The following is an 18,871-nucleotide window of genomic DNA, read 5'->3' on the forward strand; positions in this document are numbered from 1 at the left end:
CAAGACGATGCTAGCCAAGGCTCTTCTGGGTGAGCTCCCCACGACCTCCGGAACGATATCGGTAGCTTCGAGGCGTATAGTCTGGTGCGAACGGTCACCTTGGTTGCCAAGTGGGACTCTTGAGAAAGTCGTTTGTGGTTTTGGCCGAGAAGATCAGGGCTGGTATAACGAGGTAATTCGGCTTTGCTGCCTTGGCGAGGATCTTTCGGCCCTCCCCAATGGGAATCAAACCATGATTGGGAGCCGGGGCTTGAATCTCTCCGGAGGACAACGACAACGAGTGGTGCGTTTGCGTCTTTTTCCCGCTTTACTTGTTTGCATTTTCTTCACACTTGCCCAAAGTAAAAGGTACTTGCGCTCCTTACTCATAAGTATGCAGGCTCTTGCCCGTGCCGTATATGCCCGCTGCGAGCTGGTGCTCTTGGATGATTGTCTCAGTGCTCTCGATGGCAAGACGGAAAGCCGAATTGTTGAGAACCTCCTTGGCCCAGAAGGCCTCTTCAGGAAGACCGGAACAACCGCCTTCCTCGTCAGCAAACTCTGGTAAATTCCTAACTCCATCCCTTGCCCCCAAGAGTCAGCAAGCCAGCCTCTGACAGCAAAACGCATAGCGTTACATTTCCGTCTGGCTGACAGGCTGGTAATCGTCTGGGATGGTAGACTAACGTACCAAGGAACGTGGACCAACTTCAGAGAAGATCCAAACCACGTTCTCAAATTAGACATCAACAGCGAGACGCAAAATAGCGTTGCCGAGGAGAAACCCAAACTGGACGAGACTGTTCAGAATCAAAGTCTTAAAGTAGCCGAGGCAACTGATGATCTGAGCAGGGCAACGGGTGATATTTCACTCTATGGTAATGTTCAGACCTCGACTTGGCAATGTAAGCCCTCTTGTGGCCAAGCTGACTGACTTGGCGTTTCTTGTTTTCAGGATATTATCTCCGGGCCATAGGTGCTCGCAACTTTTTTATTCTTCTCGCTTGCACCTTTTTCTATTCCTTCTTCGTGACCTTCCCGCAGTATTGGTTGAAAAAATGGACGGAAGCGCCCGTCTCAAACGTAGTTCTATGTAGGAGGCTATCTCATTTCGTCCTTGATAGCGTGGGCTTCGACCAACGGTTCAATGTGGTGAGTACTTTACGGCGCATGTTGCCTCTCATGACAGCGAATACTAACGATGTCTTGGGAAACAAAAGGTCTACGCATATTCTTATTGCACCATCGTCAGGAATTGAGTTACACCGACGCCTCCTGTCGACGATCATCGGGTAACTGGGTACCTGCCCCCCATGTGGTAAGCCGTTGTATTGACAAGAGATAGGGCTCCATTGCTATACTTTTCGACTACAGACACGGGAGTTATCCTGAATCGATCAGCCACGACGTCTCTTCGGGTATTCTGGTACTAAGTCGAATGGTTCTTTCAGGTTCAGTCAAGATATGCAGTTGGTTGACAAGCAACTACCGCCATCGGTCCTGGCCATTTCGAACCGTGAGCTTAACTTGAAAGCTGCCACATATACACATATACACACCGGAGACTAATGATCCTTTTGTGCAGAAATTTTCAAGCTTCTACTCCAAACTATCTTGCTCTTTAGCGCACAAAAGCAGATGACGCTGACCTTACCTCTTTGTGTGGCAACCATCTACGTCGTCCAAAGAATTTATCTGCGGACATCACGACAGCTGCGGTTGTTGGACCTCGAGTCCCAGTCAGCCGTGTATTCAAGTTTTCTCGAGTCGGTATGGCGCCGCACAACAAAGCTCCCTTCCCCCTCGGGCAACTGCACTAACACGAAAACACACATATAGGTCGAAGGCCTCGCGACTATTCGAGCGTTTGGCTGGGAGAAGCAAACAGAGCAGGCCAATATCTGCTCTCTCGACAAGTCACAACAGCCGGCTTACGTCCTCTTCTGTCTTCAGCAGTCGCTCGGTATCGTTCTCGACCTAATGATCGCTGCCGTAGCAACAGGTGTCATCAATCTTGCTCTTTTTCTCAGGGGCACGACAACGGCCGGGCAGATTGGCATGGCGTTAAATATCGTGCTGGTTGCGAACGCGACCCTCCTTAGCCTCATGACATCATGGACAAATATGGAGATATCTCTGGGCGCTTTGTAGGTTTTGCACATCTCTTGTCGGATTCTTTTCTTCTGTATCGGTGGTTTAACGAATTAATCCCTAGATCTCGTTTGAAGAGCCTAGAGGCCAACACTCCCAAAGAGGACAAACCCTACGAAGATTATGTCCCTGCCGATCCCTGGCCATCATCCGGAGCTCTCGAATTCGAAGATGTCACAGTGGCATACAAGTAAGATCTAAATAATGAATAGTATGCTTGTTACTCGACAAAAATCTAATTCCTCGATCAGTCCTGAAGCAAGAGCTCTGCAAGACGTTACACTCAAGATCTCGGCAGGCCAGCAATTAGCCGTTTGTGGTCGAACAGGCAGGTAGGTTATCACATAATCCCGGGGGAAGAGGGGTTGTCTCAACCCTATTGGTAGTACTTGCTGACATGAAACTTTTCTTTCCCCCATCTTGACAGCGGGAAAAGCACCATGCTACTCACCCTGCTACGTCTTGTGGATATAAATCTGGAGCCATCAAAGTGGATGGAGTCGATCTGAGTCTCGTCCCTCGTTCCTTGATTCGACAAAGATGCTTCATCACGGTCGGGCAGGATGCCTTGGTGCTCTCTCAGGCCAGTCTTCGCTTTAACCTAGATGTAAGGGATTCCCCCAAACCCCAAATCCACCCCCCTCCCCCCCCTTTTTTTTCTTCTTCTTCTAGCTATGGCAGCATCAGCCACACAAAATTCTTTTGCTAATCTCATTTTGATCAACTCAACAGCCTTATTCATCCCTCTCAGACGAAACAATCAGAGTAGCCCTTCAGAGAACCAATCTATGGAAACATTTCAACGCCGGTAGTAGCTTGGTAGTACGAGACCCCCAGAAACCCACCACGGCGAGCGATATTCTCGATATCCCGATCGCTTCGCTGCCGCAAATGTCGACCGGCCAATCCCAACTTTTTGCTGTAGCCCGGGCCATCCTCCAGCTTCAATCCCTCCGTAACAACCACGAAAGCCAACCTGATGAACCCTACTACGACAACACTACCAGACGACAGACCATGCCGATTCTTTTGCTCGATGAGGCCACGTCGTCACTGGATCCCGAGTCCCGAATCCGCCATTCGTGCCATCATCCGCCAGGAGTTTACTAACAGGGGCCACACCGTCATTGCCATCACGCACAGGCTGAGCGGTCTGACGATGGAGAAGAGCATGCAATCGGATCCCAAGCGGGATGTTGTTGTTTTATTGTCAAAGGGAAAAGTTGAAAAGTTCGGTCGGGTTGAGGATGTCTTGGGCATGCTGACAGCCTCCCTGCAAACGTAAATACATGGTGGGGAGGGGGCACGGCTTGTTTGTAGGAATAACAAGTAACTCGGCTTCGAACGTGCGTTCAACGGCACTCGGTAACACCTTTTGAACCAGCGTGTATCTGCCAACAGGGCTATTAACAGCCCCTGAATGATTCCCTCCAGTTTTAGCTAGCTCCAGCCGGTACCCATAAGGTACCTTATTCAACATGTTCCATGCCCTCACCCCTCCAGCCGCGACGCCTCCTCCCAGGCCCGACGCACGGCGCACCAGTAGCGATCGGCATGCTTCCGCGCGTGCACGACATGGCCCATCCCCGCGAAGACTTCGCGCCGCACGCGGAAGCCGCGTGACGCGGCCTCGTCGGCGTGGCGCTCTATCCCCGCGGCCGGCGTGATGCGGTCGGCAGGGCCGTACAGGTAGACGCGGCCCGCCTCGCGCGCGCGCGCCGGGTCGTTGTGCGCCCGCGGCCCCAGGTCGCCGATGTGGTCGGGCAGCCGCAGCAAAGCGACCACCACCCACACCAGCGCAACGTAGACGTAGGCGAGGGGCGTGACGGCCAAACGAGCCGCTGCCGAAGGGGCGCTGTCGAGGATCCCTTGCAAAAGGGTCTGGTAGGTGAAGGGCGCGGGCGCCGAGTCGAAGACGGTGGCGTGCAAGGGGAGGAGTGTGGCGGTTTTGCGCACACCATCGGAGGAGGAGGAGAAGCCGGCGGTCGCTGCGTAGGCTGTGTAGAGGTGGTACAGCATAGTCGAGCCTGCATTGGAGAAGACGTGAACCAGTAGGCGCGGGCGCGAGGGCGGATCGGCCGCGTCGTCGCCGTGAGCTGATGTCTGGACCTCATAGTCCTGCTCGAGGATGGCGCGGGCGGCGATGGCGGCAACGCGCGCCTCTCGCAAGCCTAGCCACGGGGAGGGTCATGGCGGCGAACGTGCAGGCGACGAGGAGAATAGCCGAGGTCGGAAAGAGGACCTGGTACTGGCTGACGTACTTGACGAGGGGGCCATCGGGCGCGTTCATCTAGCCAAAGATGATGATCAGCGCAGGGGCGTCGGTCCTGGGCCCGCCTGTCGTCTTGTCGGGCGGCGGGCGCAAGAGGTAGACGCGGGGGGACAACCTCTGCATGGAACTCATTAATCCGCCGGCGCCCCGCGGCTGGGGCGTCATTGTGGCCATGACTGATGGATGGATGGGTGATGGATAGGTGATGGGTAGGTGGGTGGTGGATGAATGTTAGATACCTTGCCGTTGGTGAGAATTAGATGTGTGTTGGCTTGCGAAGGGCGGTGAATTCATGCTCAATGCAGATAAAAATGCTGGGCGAAGGCGCAGCTCCCGTCTTTCCTCGGAAGCCGATGCTCAATTCGTCACATCTCACATGTAGTTGGTTCGACCATATCCGTTGGCACGGAGCTAGTAGAGCTGCGGGCTTGATTTGACCGTTGGTTGCTGCTGTTCCTGGCACTCGCAAGGCGCCATGTAGAGAAACTTCCCATTTCATGCTGTGTTAACGTTGATATTTGCCGAGCGATGGATGTGGTGGGTTTTTGGCAGTAATAAATCCAGTATCCCAAGGGCTGTATTCCTCCTATCCTTCTCGGTAGGCTGTCCTCGGCATTCGTTGGAACAAGCTCACTATACTCAGACGCGCTTACCTTATCGATGAGCTGTTGGTGCCTGCTGCCCCGACAGCTAGTCCAAGGTGCCGCCCTCTACCGCACACTATGCATTCTAACTAATGACGAGAGAGGGTTGCTATTCGAGTGGTAGGGTATTGCGCTCCGTGGACCCAAAACATAGGAGACCCAGGAGTTTTCCTGCGAACTGCGTGGCCAAACCGTCAAGGTGGTAACCCCGGCATGTGATATCAGCGACGCCAGTCCTGTTATCGCTCTCTTTGCATCCGTCTTCTCCGGGCGTGCTCGTCACCGGGATCTGCATTCAAGCGTCCATGGTCTTGCGCAACGCCGCCTCCAAGGCCATGTCCTTTGACCGCTGGCAGGAATCGGTCACAAGCAAGGTGGTAGGGTCGTAAAACTTACATGAGGCGATGCCACGAGGAATTCACTTCTTGATCGTGCTCTCATCGGTGGCCTTAACGTGCGGAGCACGTGGGCAGGTCAACTGCTCCGCCGGCAACGCCTCCAGAACGCAGTCGCCCACTACCGCGTCGCTGCCGGCGAGCGAGCCACGGCCCTGGCCCTCGGGCCATTTTTCGACGTGGGGGTTATGACCAAACTCAGTACCTTATGAAGCCATTTAAACGGAGCCAGCGGAGTGACCGAGCCCGAGCTGCTCGCCCTCCTCGACTCCTACTGCGACCCCGCCAGACCAGCGGATCCTGACGACTGCCAACCGGTCGACCGTGATGCGTTTCACACCGGGCATCGAGGACAGCGAGCTCGTCTACGTCATGCGGAAACCCATGTTCCGTGGCATCAAGTTAGCGGTGGTGTATATGTTAACTTGGGTTGAGAATCTCGACGCTGAGCAGCATCGTAGTGGATTGCCTACTTTCCGGTTCTCTGGACCAACGTATGTATCTCAATCTAGATAGAGGCTCCAAGCGATGGGATCTGAGAATAGGGCTTTTTATTTGATATGGGTCATGCCAATATGAGCCAAACGGAAACACTCTACTCCGTAGTCCGACTTGATAAAAGATCAAAACGTCCAGTAGAGTTCCGGGCCGAGGCATGCGGCACAGCCAAAACACCCCTCACCCTCAAGGTCAATAGATGCCAGATACAGACCGTTGTGAAGAGGCATTAATCACCTTACGGTCTTACACTAGGATCTCGGTGAAGCTCCACAAGGCCTGTTGGCATCTGTTTGGAGCGCATTTTAACGCAATTTGCGGCTGATGCGACGAACGAGAATGTTGGTGGGGAAGGTGAGTTAATTAGGTAAGGTATTGTTAACCCGAGTGCTGCCGATCAATTTCGTCATCAAAGTCAGTGGTAAATATATGAATCGTCCGCCCAAATACTCCAGGACGTAGTTGCCATCGGCAATTATCCGCATCGTCCTGCCGGGCCGGACACCATCTGAGATCAGAGTTCCCAGAGCTATTTTTTGGACCTTTGTTCACAATGACGCTGACCATTGGCATTTTCCCCGCTTCAGGCGGTCTCGGAACTAGCACCTATACACATCTCCTAAAGCTAGTCCCCAATAACGCCGTCGTCCTCATCAACCGGTATCCCGAGAAGATACCACAGTCTTACGTCGACGCCGGATTGCAGGTTCGCAAAGCTTCGTATGAGAGCACGCCGTCCGAACTCAACGCTGCCTTTTCCAGCATAGACGTCCTCTTCCTCATCTCGTATCCGAGCCATGTCCATGACTACCGAACCAAGGCATGCGAATTATCCCACATCCATCCAAGCAAGCACCGTGCCTAACATATGAATCCGACAGGTCCACATCCGCGCCGTGGACGCCGCAAAAAGTGCAGGCGTAGCCCACATTTTCTACAGCTCACTCGGCTTCGCAGGAGATTACCAGTCCACTTCCCTAGCCGAGGTGATGCAAGCGCATCTCGATACGGAGCGCTACCTCGCCAAACTAGCCGCCGAGGAGGACAACAGTCGTCCCTTTACCTACACCTCGATCCGCGAGGGCCTGTACGCGGAATCCACGCCCATCTACACGGCCTTTTTCGATCCCCGCCAACCGGAAACGTTACATAACGGCGAGATCTGCATCCCGCACGACGGATCCGGCCCGGGTGTCGCGTGGGTCAAACGCGACGAGCTGGGCGAGGCTTCGGCGCGGCTGATTGCATCCTATGTGAAGGACAAGGACGGATTTCTGTTCAAGAACCGCATCGTCCTGCTCACCGGGCCGCGGGTGTGGTCGCTACATGAGACGATCGAGGTTCTGGCTAGGATCGTGGGCAGGGAGGTGAAAATCAGGGAGATCTCGGTGGACGAGTACGTCAAGTTGCCCCGGGTGCGCGAGTGCTTCGGCTCTGAGGAACTCGCGAGGACGTGGGCGACAGCTTGGGATGCCATACGCGCAGGTGAGACAGCTGTTGTCACGCCAGAGTTGGAGGGGATCCTGGGGCGCAAGCCGGAGGCGTTTGACGTCGCAGTGAGAAAGCACTTTGCTTAGCCAATTGGCGCTCTCAGGGTCGGGAAGCAAGGGGAATGGAAATTGGTAACCGAGGTTCTTACATTTCTTGTAGGCGCATTAGCTGAGCAGGTCGAAAACAATGCTCCTCCTCAGTTTCATCGTCTATAGCGGCAGTATTGCCGCTATAGACATTCTCGTGCATCATTGATGACTGAATTTTCCGCCCATTTCCTCCCCAGCCATCACAACAGCCGGAGGATGACATTGAGTTGGGGGAATCTGTCCCCAAAGGACAGGGCCCCTCTGGCCAGAGGGACACACTTGCTAGGATGGCGACCCGGGGGCTGGAACTTGCCGTGGGCCCATTTTTCTTTTGTACCATGAGTACCAGGGCCGTCCTGGCCATTGCTCCTTAGACAGGACAAACAATTCGGCACTCTTTTTCCACACCTGTTGCAGGCTCAATTGGCGAGCTTTCTTTGCGTGCAAAACAATCCCCCTCTGACCAGAGGGAGCTCTATCTGCACATGTTGTTTTGACCTTGTTCAGGCTGCAGAGACCCAATTTGTGGTGGTGTCGCCTGGCCTGTTTTTTGTCTAATTATCTTGTCCATTTGGCATTCGGCTACCTTTGCCCTCCCCCTTGTTTTGATAGGTAGGTGGGTGTAGATGTGTATTTCTGCACCATTTCAGTATATAGCGGTAGAAGGACCGGCACACGCTGTTGAAGGCAAAGCTTGGTATAAGGGATAATATTAAATAGTAGAGTTGAAGGTCTAGAGCACATTACAGGGTGAAACGGTGTAGGGAAAATAATAGTTATATCGAGATCTGTGTCCGGCAAAATCATCGCTTTCGCTGTACGTCGCAAACCTCAGAGTTTGATTAGAAGAATCTGGGTGCCCGCACCTCGGCATAACCATGTGACTTTGCTCACCTTTGCTCAGAGCTTGAGATCCCGAAATACTCGTGGATGGACCCTGCGATAGTCTCTCATGACGGGCTAGATCGAGTTTAGCGTGTCTTATCGATGTGCAGTTAGCGCAGCTAATGCCTTTGTTAAGGACCTGGCGAAGAAGCCGAACGGCGAGGGAAGATGGAGAGGTTCGAGCCGGCCGTATGGGTATCTGAGGGCTACAGAGGAGGGAGTCTGGAAGAGATTCCTCACCTTTGAGAACCGCAGGGGGTTACTTAGTACGTAGTCTTTAGAGGCGCCTAAGAGGTCTGGTCCCGCCCTCCGCATCATCGCCATGCGTAAGACAGTGGGTGAAAAACGGATGGCGGCGGTCGCGGACTTGACGGCCGTGACGGTCCAGGCTTGGCTGAATGAGAGGGCAGATGGATGGTCGTTTAACAACAAGTCCCAGCTGAAGTCATTGTTGCCTACTGACCGTTTTTTACGTTGCATTCGCGGCTAATGGTTGACATTAGAAAGTTGGCGTTGACCAGGAGCTGGACTGTAAGGACAGGAGCCACTGAGAGGAAAATCAGCTTGTACTAGTATTCTGACCGATCTTTGTCAGCCAGTACGCTACAGCTGCGCGCCACCTATGTCAGCTGTATTGGTGAACTTGAAATTCATTGAAGTTACAATTATATTTGCAGATTAACGTTATATCATATCACGGCCTGCGCCACCATCATCCGGATCAAATATATCTTTCCAATCCCATTCCACCATCATGAGGTCCTCCATGTTGCGGTCCATCCCATGTTCACCATTAAAACCTAGTTGTTCGAGCTCGTTCGAATGATCCGGTTGATCCCGAGGCCAAAAGCCAAATTCTGTCCCTTCATCAATGCTGTGCATGGCTAAACCTTCGACTTCGGGCCCAGGAACCTGCGGGCTGACCGCTGACCGCCAGTCCCGCTCCTCAGCCCATAAAAGCCCAGCCTCTTCACTTATCATCGTCTCTGAAATTGCCGGGCCTGGCTCTAGTGAAGGGTTCAGCTGAGGGGTATCGACCTCGCTTTCCACACCGTCCGCGATCCCGGCAGACCTCACTTCGGAATACGTGTCCACTTCGGCATCCGAACCATCGTCCGCCCCCGGGCTCTCATAATGATTAGATGCAGAGGATTCGGTATCCGAATCGTCCCACCCATCATCATCAGTACAATGTGGTGTATCCGGAACATCCAAGAGAGTTATCTCCTCTTGAGACATGAGAAGCCTTGCAGCAACCATGTGTCCTCCCCGTTTGGCAAGCCACACTGCATGGTTATGTTTCCCCCAAGAGCATACAATTTTCCCCCCTCGACGCAGCAGCAAATCAAGAATTTCCAGCCGACCATACTCTGCAGCACTCTCGATGGCCGTCCTCCCCGTGGCCAAGGCCCCAGGCTGATTCACCTCAGCGCCATAGTCCAGGAGTTTATGCACAATACTCAAGTGGCCTTTCATTGCGGCGACTTGTAAGGCTGTGATGCCGAAGTTCTCTGCCGGGTGGCCATTCGGGTCCGCGCCATTTCCCAGAAGCAAGTCCACCATTTCACCATGACCCAGTTCTGCGGCCGCCTGTAGCGCTGTGTAACCGTTTAGAGTGTCCACTTCGCGGTTGACCTTGGCTTTTGCCTCGATTAGCTTCTTGGCCAGAAAAACTCGGCCTGACCTGGCTGCGGCGACCAACGCTGACATTGGTGCTCTAGAACCATTGGGGGCACCACCGTAATTGTTGCCGTATGACTCTTCCAGTGATGGTAGCGGTTTGCTGTCTAAAAGATCTTCCGCCACAAGGTAGTTGCCCCACGCAATTGCGGTGGTGAGGGCAACGCCCACTTGCCGCGAGCCCCAATCCATGTTCCTGAGCATCATCTGGACAACATCTCGGAGTCCTTCTTTTGCTGCGTCGACAATCGCCGGAAGGTCGGGCGCATCTCCGCAAAATGTTTGCGTATCCCATTGGACGTAAGAATCTAGGGAACCCTCTGTCGATCCAGGTTTCCATGCATCCGGTACATACTTGAGGACAAGATTGAAGACTTCGTCTAGTTTGGTGTTGGGAGGTGCCATACGTGGGCCGGAGCTTTGCGTAAGCCTCTCGCCGCAGGTTAGCAATCATGCGGACTACCACCTTCAAAGTCCTTTGGCGCACAGGTGCTCCTCGTCGAAGTAAAAATTCAATCAACTCGAGATCTAAATCTTCCTCAATTGCGCATTCGAGCGGCCCCATGCTGTGCGCCCCAGTATTGGACAGGTCGAGATCATCGTATAACAAAATGCGGCGCAGGAGTGTCTTGTTTTCATCAGGAACTCTGATGGCGCTGGCGACGATGTCCGATGCGTACTGCAGAAGAGCAGGATCAAGGAGTCCATTGTGCTCCATAAATCCCATCATCTCTTCGTCCGGAATTGCGTCCAACTGTCCCGTCTCAACTCCTCCGGCATCGTGTATGGACTGGGCTATTGCCACATCGCCACTCTCAATTGCAGTCCCCAAAGCGGTTTTTGTTGACCGGGACCAAGTGGGTGCGTGAAGAGGAGCGTTGTAATTGAGAAAGAGCCGGACCAAGTCGAGATTCTTGACCGCGGCCGATGCAATTAATGCGCCGCCAAGGAGAGCGCCCTTCTGCACCAAAAACTTGCATAGGTCGATACCCGGTTGGAAATCATCGCGTGCGCTGAATTGGCGGATGAAAAGCTCAAGGAGAGAGGACCGTCTGCAAAGTACACAGTGGGCGCATACCCCGTTTTTATCTGCAAGGCGGACGCTGGCTCCGTGGTCAACCAGAAACTTCGCGATTTCGATGTGCCCATTACCGCATGCGACAGCCAAAGGAGACAAAGGCACATATGGATGGCCAGTGTTGCTGATTCCTGGTGCATCGATCTCGGCATGTGCTTCTAAGAGGAGGAATTTGCACATCTCGAGGTTCCCGGCGCGAGCGGCAAGACCAAGGGCCGTTGTTTCGTCACAGAAGGGACAGAATATGCTGTCCGCCGCAAAGCTTGGAATGAGCCTTTCCCAGGAATGTCGTCGCTGTACCGCATCCACGTTTGCGCCCCGCGCTACCAGGGCTTTTGCCAATTCCAGTTCACCCCTCTCGACCGCGAGACCAAGCAATGTCATCCTCTGATTCCGCACCGATTTTGAAGCCTCAGGGTTCCCGCTTGCATCCAGTAGCCGCAGGAACATCTCGGCTTGTCCATGGGCGAGAGCTCGCCACATGGCGTCAGGACTGACGGGAGCCTTCGCCTTGATGAGTGTTTCTGCCACTGTCCAATGCCCCAGCCTATAATGGCTGAACTCAATGGCGACTTGGCTAAACCCCAGGAATCTCGGGAACGGTACCGAACTTTTCCAGGCGCCGCACCATGCTCGAGAAGAGCCCGAACCGCTAGCAGCGATGTCTCCTCGTCCTCGTTATCTGCTGCAATTTGCAGGGGGTATTCGCCGAGACGTGAGAACTGGACTCGAACACGACTGTCAACATCGACGCCTGAGTTCAATACAAACTGGAGTAGGTCTAGTCTGCCTGAACTCGAAGCGCACGACAGGAATCGGTCCTTAATCGCCGAGACGGCGAAATTGGGAGTAGAGAAGAATGTCTTGCACCGCTGGAGTCCGCCCTTTTTGACACTTTCCCAGAGATGTAAGATATATTCATCGGAATCTCGTTTCCAGTCGCGAAGTTCTGCAACGGAGGAAGCTTCCCTATTGTCGTATTCTGAAAGGTTATTCGCCAAAAGGTAAAGGTGTACCATGAGACTTTCCTCAGTCTCAGTTGTGGTTTGGTTGCCCACCAATGCCTGCATTATATCGTTGGATTGTCCAGAATACTCTTCTGGCATCATGCGTCTGAGCGCTTCAGCTGCCCATGGAATGCTCCGGGCTCTCTGTAAGATTGTTCGACAATCAGGGCCTGAGGCAGACATCAGGGCGGCGAAAATCTCTGATTTCGGCCATGAACTCCCGCCTCCGGTGATGCTGACAGACGTCATTGCCGTATGTGAACCAGGGCGGAGAGGGTTTGAACCTGTGGTTTTCTGTCAATTTGTTGTTCCATTGCCGACATGAGGCCTACCTACATTGGAAACCTAACGCGCGAAGAGTCCTCAAGAGGCCTAACCACGGGCTTCCAGCATTGCACTCTACAAATCGGTAGATTGGATCAGGAGGGCAGATAAAAAAGGGATCAGGTGGCTCCGGGGATGCTTGGACAGCTTCTAATCAACCCAAACCTGTTAATTGGACTCGTCTGAATGGTAGGGTAAGCATGTTAGGAACTTACCCTTCCCTGTCACGATTGAATACTTCTCTCGAAGCGTGAGCCCCTTAGTTCCATATCTGGAGATCTCTCGCCGAACCTTGTCGGGTGGGATGCGGACTCCTTCGTAATATATCTCTCTTTGCTTGTCTTTCGTGATCTGCCCCATTTTTCGTTCCACTTGTATCCACTTCCTGAATCCCATCTTATACTTCTTAATGTTCCATCCTTTCAGCTTTCTCTCGTATGTAGCCTTGCTAAAAGATCGTAAGCCACTCTTGTCGTTGCTACGGTAAGGATGCTGCAATCACCGACCTGGCGACGAAACCATGGGTTGCTTGCATAATACCAATTATGTCTTGAACTGTCCGCTTCTCAATAATGTAGAGTCGTTCAATCTCGGCGCGATGCGCATCCCAATCGATCGTCTTCATTGTGCCAATTTTGATAACAAAAGTTGATGAACTGAGTTTGTCGATGCACGGAAAATGGATGAACGAGTAGGTGTACCAGGAGGCGCCAGACAGGGTCAATTATAGGCAGTGAATGACCCTTCAAAGCACCAGAACCGTTGGAACTTGTGATTGGGCAATGACAAAACCATCATGGTTGGGGGCTTGCCTGCAGCAAGTTATTGGCCGATGCCAAAAACATCAGTCAGTTACACAACAGCAGTGGGGGAGGCTCAGAGGTCATGGCCAATCGCCTAGCGATTGGCCAGTTCCAAATCCATCACTTGGGGGGGATTCTCATGTTATGTATTCATCGTTAAGGTACTTTAGGGGGCTCGATCCATTCATAAACATGAAGATACCCCAACCTGAAAACACCCAGCTCACGTTAATATCCTCCACCCAGTACGGCCACGTCAACCTGCTCGACGGAGCTCTCAAGGCCCCCATATCTCCAGTTTCATCAACCTGGGTCCATGAAGGATGAACACCGAATCAGTTATCGCGCTCATTTCAGTTGTCGTTGCTCTCCCTTCAACCTGCATCGTTATGGCCAAATGCTATCATTTCGTGCGCAGAAGCTATCGGCAATCGCCTTCAGATGGTGAGCCTCCTGCTGAAGTCAGCTTTCGGTACCCTGACCACAATCTCTAACACGAATCTCAGAGGAGACCGCCATGGATTCTCCAGGTAATCCAGGCAATCAACCACTCCATCGGGCTCCCACTACGAATAGTATATTATTGGTGGTAGCTGTTAGCCGGAATTGGCATCAGGTCTGATGAGTTGTTGTTTCCAGACGAGGAGAGATTATGGGACTCGGAGAAACAGCAAGTATTCGAAGCAGTTTCACGAAGAAGAGACGGTGGCACCTGAGAAATGGGTACAACCAGAACAACCACCAAGCCCACCCCCCACCCCCCACCCCCCCCCCCCCCCCCAAAAAAAAAAAAAAAAGTTAAAACAGCCACACTCTGTCAAATCAAGACCGAATTCCATTATATTGAACATACAGCTCTATGTAACTTAGTGCTTAATGTGCCGCCCTTCAACTTTCATGAAATTTTATCTTTTCATCTATCGAATCGGCCGGCCAGGAAATCAATAGGTATAGCAACCCAAGCCTCCTTCATAGCTGCAGCTATCTGGGGGACATTCTTAATCCTGTGACGCCACACCCCGAGGCGTAACCCATCTAATGCCACAAGTTCTTAATAGTTCTTAATAGGACAGAGGTCTGGGCTCTAGAGTGGCCATTCCAGTATTTTGATCCAGGCCAAGCCCATGACGCGGCCTAGAAACCTACCTACCATGGTGATACCTTGCGCTATCCTCCTGTAACTACACCCTAGAACCGTACATTGCGTTCATTTTCTGTAAGAAAGGAACGAGATAAAGCAGGAATATCTAGTTAGTATATTGAGTTAGGAAAAACTGTTTCTAGAGGACAGGGTCCCTCTGATCAGAGGGCTACACTTCCTGGGATAGCGCCCGTTCTTTTGCACCATAAGTAGGGCCGTACTGGCCATTGCTCCTTAGACAGAACAATCAATTCAGCACTCCTTCCATCACTTGTTGTAGGCTCATTTGATGGGTTTTCTTTGCGTGCAAAACGATCACCTTCTAATTAGAGGGAGCTGTATATGTATATATTATTTGACCTTGTTTAAGCTGCAGGGACCTAACTTGCGGTAGTGTCGCCTGGCCTGACTTGTCTATCCTGTCTGCCTGGCATTCAGCTACGTTTGCACTCCCTCTTGTTTTGATGGGCCTAGTAATTAAAGCGGAGAGTGACGGATCCAACGAGTGAGAAGCGCAGTTCCATATTCCGAACCTCCATCTCGTTTCTATGTTTAAGAGCTGAGTTACAAGGCACCTAAAAGCGCCTCGTCTAGTGGTCACGCCTTGTTGCAGGGTCGCGGCTCGAGAGTTCGGACGCATGGTGATCTCGGTACTTAATGAGTGCAAGCGGAAAGAGAGAGGGAGAGGAGGAGAAAAGATACTTTCCGAGAATCCCAGGTTCGCTGCTTTCCGCTTCAGGTACTCCATTACGCTTTAATCGGGTTAATAAGTTGCCAACACGAGGCTGTCAGCGCTCGGCCGCAGAAGCGGTTAGCGACAGAAACAGAGTCTGGTCTGAACGAATAGTTACACGTGTCCCCTTCGGCATTCCCAACCTTGCTAACGAATGTCTCGCGTCGCAACAGCAGCAGCACCCGGTAGTTTAATTCTCATTTGACATGGACTTACAAGGGACTTGCGCTTCTTGAGCCCGTCGAGAGGTTCGGGACACTCGTGGGCTTCTTGCTTAAGAAAACATATCGTCCCCGACTTCGGAGGGATCGAGAGCTCCCATCTTCAGTCCCAGGTCTGTTCCTGTCCGTCCTTATAACCGTATCTCCATTCGTGTCTGCCATAAAGGCAATTGTTGGATGACGCCTAGCAGCTTGTGACTAGCAGTGACTAGCACTTAACATGTTTTTATATGTGCACCCATCCTAACCTCGAGAGTCCAGACTACCTTAGCCTACTTCCTAAACATAGTCCCGGGGACCGGCTTAAGCAACAAACCCATCTCAGAGGTACTGAGTCCGCTAGAGTCACCGGAAACGCTAGTCAAACATTTGCTGTAATCGGCTGCACCGCTAACGCCATGGCCGATAAGTCGATGAACCGAAGACAACCGCCGCAAAGTTGGGATTTGGATGCCATCCGTATCTGTTTATTTGGCGTGGTCATTTAGTTTGACGGCGAAGTTAAGCGTGTGTAAATGGATTATAAGCGCAGCGCATTGTCTTTCTGGCCGGCAAACATTAACAACCATGGGAAACGACACTGTAACCTGGTCAAGGGTAAGCGCGCTTCTAGTTCCTGAGCAGGATAATTCGCAAACCCATCACTGCCGAGCTCTCCCAAATTATGGCGGGCTGCAAGTTTATATATTTAATCGGGGTTCTTTTCTTAATCCGCTAAGGTAGGGTAATGATAGAACGGCTAAGACGCAGCAAGCGGAACACTGTATGTTGAGGAGAAGAGGGGGGGAGGGGACCAAGTAATGTGGAAGGCGACGAGATATCCCCCACACGCTTTACGGGATTGTAGTGGCCCAATAAGCGACCCTCGCTGGGAGCCCTGAGCAAGCTGCGCCGGGGCGGAAAAATGTTGGCAAGCGCTGCTCGGTCGCGGATCACGTTAACTAATCCTCTGCCACTCCGGTCGTTGATCGTGACCCGGCCGCCCTGCTAAGCCGCAATTGCCTCTGCTGCTTCGAGAACCCGTTTTCCATAACTCGCAGGACATATACCTGTACAGTACATCCGCGGTGACCGGCCCGGCCTCGCCAAGGATGCACGCCTCTGGGCTGGCTCCTCGGATTACAACCGAGCCACGGCTGCAGATAAGGCATGGCTGACAGGTGTACCGGGACTGGCCGTGATCCCCGAAATTGCCCACACTTTGCAGCATCTCCGGTCGACCCGGGGACTCGGGGTTCAACCGCGTATCGATTGATGGTCGAAAAGCATGTGCACGTTATGTTGCAGCACACCTCCATTCCCATGCGGCCAAGCAGGGGCTGTCATTCACTTTACCAACGGTCTTGTCAGCACCCGGGAGGGGAAAAGTCAGCCAATCTGCCGTGCCGTTGTTCCCGGAGCCTGTGTGTCTTGCCACGCAGCGTTGTCGGCAATTGAGCCGCACCAACCTTGTATAGCGCGTGGCCTGTGGATCAATATGTCCCTCATTCGAGCTTAATCTGGGTATTTAGATGAGCCCTGTTCTGGGCTCTCCTATAGGACAATTGGGATGCGCGGATATTCAGGGGGGGGAGACCTTCTCCTCACGGATACCCCTCGGCGCCTAGTACCGTATATAGCTTGGAAAACCTGTTCGGCTTCTAGAATAATAACGGTCATGCACTGGACCTGATCGTCTCGCTCCCAACCTGCATGTGATACCGAGAGCTTCCCTTGAGCTGAACACGATGGTTGCCCGCTTCTTCCTGCTGGCTGCTTCTGCGGCTGTGCTGGTTTCCGCCCAGTTTCCACCGCCCGTGAGCACTGGATGCACCTCCAAGTCGTTCTCGATCCCGAGCTGGTTCGTCCAAGATGTCAACCACTCGGAGAGCGGCAATGTATCATTCACTCTCTGGAACCGCGCGAGCAATTCGACCACGAGCCTGGCCTGCGAGACCAAAGAGAGCGGCTGGAACGCATGCGGCCCCCTTCAAGAGACCTCCGCATCGAATGGCACGCTTCAGGTGGCCGTGCAGGTCAGTGACGGCTCGGCGGCGTTCCGCGTCAATGAGACTTGGGTCTGCAGCGACCGAGGGACCGAGTAAGCCTTCACATCCGTTCGATCCCAGGTGGTGAGCCGCAGATGTTCTAACGGACAAATAGTATCTCGTTCACGGCTGTTGGAAACAACTCGGCCGCGCTGAATTACACCTCCCCGCTACTAGTCAAGGGGTCGCTCCTTGAACCCGTAGCTATCACACCTGCCTATGCCGATGGCCCTACGGGGCACGACTCACCGGGGTGCATAGCGAGGTCGGAGAAGCCATCCTGGGTTCTGTCGCACGTCGCATATACAAACCGGACGGGAGATGGCGTCAATACCATGCCGTTCCGAAGCTTCAACCTGATCCTGACCAACCCTGCCAACGGATACCAGGCTAGCTGCATGCCCGGAACCTCATTCGACTACAGCGCAGATCCCGCCCATCTCGTCTGCGCCGGTGAGGAGTTTCAGTCCTTCAGAGTCGGGAGATACCCCGTCTCCACCACGGCGTCCTTTGATGAGACCACGTCGACCTTTTCGCTGCAGCAGACATGGTTTTGTGATGACCAGGACCCTGCAAAACCGTGAGTAAGCCCTTGAAACAGCTGCCTTACTAATAGGTTTTACCCCGAGAGGTGCGCTAACCGGTTTTCCAGCCTAAACATCACGGCGACAGGCAGCGTTAAGCTTCCTTTCAAGTGCACTACCGAGGAGCTCGAAGACGGGGAGACCGAGACCATCTGCATCACTGGGGATGATGTCACGGTCGAAGGAAAGCTTGGCACGGTAGTGACACTGCCTCCTTATGTGATCGAGGAGCCCGTTCCCGCCGCCGACGGCTGCACGATTTCCTCCATATTCAACCCCAGGTGGAGCTTCAGCGCCTTTAACATCTTCAATGCCAACAGCAGCTCCTCGTCCGTTACATTTGAGGTTATTCTGCAGACGGACCGCGGTTTCCAGTACCCCATCCCCATCTACCAGGGCGCGCCGGTGGAGGGCAACGCAGGTTGGTACGAGTGCGACATTGGCGCCGACGGAGGCAATGCGCTGCCGCTCTGGCCGTATGAGTGCAGCTTCAAATACACTCCCGCAACGAAGGAGCTTGTGCTCGACGCAGACTGGTCGTGTCAGGATCTGGATATGGATCACCCGTAAGTCATGTCGGCCCCGTTCCCCCTCTCACATATCCCATGTTCAACACCACTCACACGATATGTGCAATGCAGGGTCTACTTCAGCGGCATCTCCACCACGACCGTCAACGCCACGCTGACCTGCGAAACGGTTGCCGGTCAGTCGCACTGCGCGCCTGCCGACACGGGCTATAGCTGGGTGGCCCCCATTGCCAACGTTACATGGGGGATGTCGGCCTAAGAGGTAGGCGCATTCGTCCAGGCGTGTTGGTATCCAGCCGTCTCGTAGACGACTCCGCAGAGGAGATGGTCACCGATACC

At 53.2% G+C, this 18,871-nt stretch overlaps 6 protein-coding genes across 6 annotated transcripts; 3 read left to right on the top strand and 3 right to left on the bottom strand.

Annotated features, from left to right (window-relative positions):
• Positions 1 to 232: 232 nt before the first annotated feature.
• Positions 233 to 3,240, top strand: MFIFM68171_02936 (ATP-dependent bile acid permease; the record flags this gene model as incomplete). The annotated part of the gene is made up of 15 exons (XM_071058358.1): positions 233 to 283; positions 380 to 533; positions 600 to 857; positions 935 to 955; positions 1,104 to 1,131; positions 1,200 to 1,271; positions 1,325 to 1,387; positions 1,431 to 1,495; positions 1,565 to 1,749; positions 1,819 to 2,126; positions 2,195 to 2,320; positions 2,382 to 2,462; positions 2,558 to 2,620; positions 2,671 to 2,737; positions 2,863 to 3,240. The coding sequence occupies 15 exons, from the start codon at positions 233 to 235 to the stop codon at positions 3,238 to 3,240; spliced, it is 1,920 nt and encodes a 639-aa protein (XP_070914459.1).
• A 381-nt stretch (positions 3,241 to 3,621) lies between these two features.
• Positions 3,622 to 4,576, bottom strand: MFIFM68171_02937 (Indole-diterpene biosynthesis protein PaxU; the record flags this gene model as incomplete). Its single annotated transcript, XM_071058359.1, has 2 exons — positions 3,622 to 4,301; positions 4,531 to 4,576. 2 exons carry the CDS (start codon positions 4,574 to 4,576, stop codon positions 3,622 to 3,624), a joined length of 726 nt encoding a protein of 241 aa, XP_070914460.1.
• Positions 4,577 to 6,492: 1,916 nt separating this feature from the next.
• MFIFM68171_02938 (Quinone oxidoreductase 2) lies at positions 6,493 to 7,516 on the top strand (the record flags this gene model as incomplete). Its single annotated transcript, XM_071058360.1, has 2 exons — positions 6,493 to 6,759; positions 6,821 to 7,516. 2 exons carry the CDS (start codon positions 6,493 to 6,495, stop codon positions 7,514 to 7,516), a joined length of 963 nt encoding a protein of 320 aa, XP_070914461.1.
• A 1,572-nt stretch (positions 7,517 to 9,088) lies between these two features.
• MFIFM68171_02939 (uncharacterized protein) lies at positions 9,089 to 11,645 on the bottom strand (the record flags this gene model as incomplete). Its single annotated transcript, XM_071058361.1, has 2 exons — positions 9,089 to 10,392; positions 10,436 to 11,645. 2 exons carry the CDS (start codon positions 11,643 to 11,645, stop codon positions 9,089 to 9,091), a joined length of 2,514 nt encoding a protein of 837 aa, XP_070914462.1.
• Positions 11,646 to 12,661: 1,016 nt separating this feature from the next.
• Positions 12,662 to 13,118, bottom strand: MFIFM68171_02940 (uncharacterized protein; the record flags this gene model as incomplete). The annotated part of the gene is made up of 2 exons (XM_071058362.1): positions 12,662 to 12,941; positions 13,000 to 13,118. The coding sequence occupies 2 exons, from the start codon at positions 13,116 to 13,118 to the stop codon at positions 12,662 to 12,664; spliced, it is 399 nt and encodes a 132-aa protein (XP_070914463.1).
• A 4,000-nt stretch (positions 13,119 to 17,118) lies between these two features.
• Positions 17,119 to 18,791, top strand: MFIFM68171_02941 (uncharacterized protein; the record flags this gene model as incomplete). Its single annotated transcript, XM_071058363.1, has 4 exons — positions 17,119 to 17,471; positions 17,534 to 17,998; positions 18,071 to 18,568; positions 18,644 to 18,791. 4 exons carry the CDS (start codon positions 17,119 to 17,121, stop codon positions 18,789 to 18,791), a joined length of 1,464 nt encoding a protein of 487 aa, XP_070914464.1.
• Positions 18,792 to 18,871: the final 80 nt, after the last annotated feature.

Source organism: Madurella fahalii, assembly GCF_045866475.1.
Source record: "Madurella fahalii IFM 68171 DNA, scaffold_2, whole genome shotgun sequence".
NCBI lineage: Eukaryota > Fungi > Ascomycota > Sordariomycetes > Sordariales > Madurella > Madurella fahalii.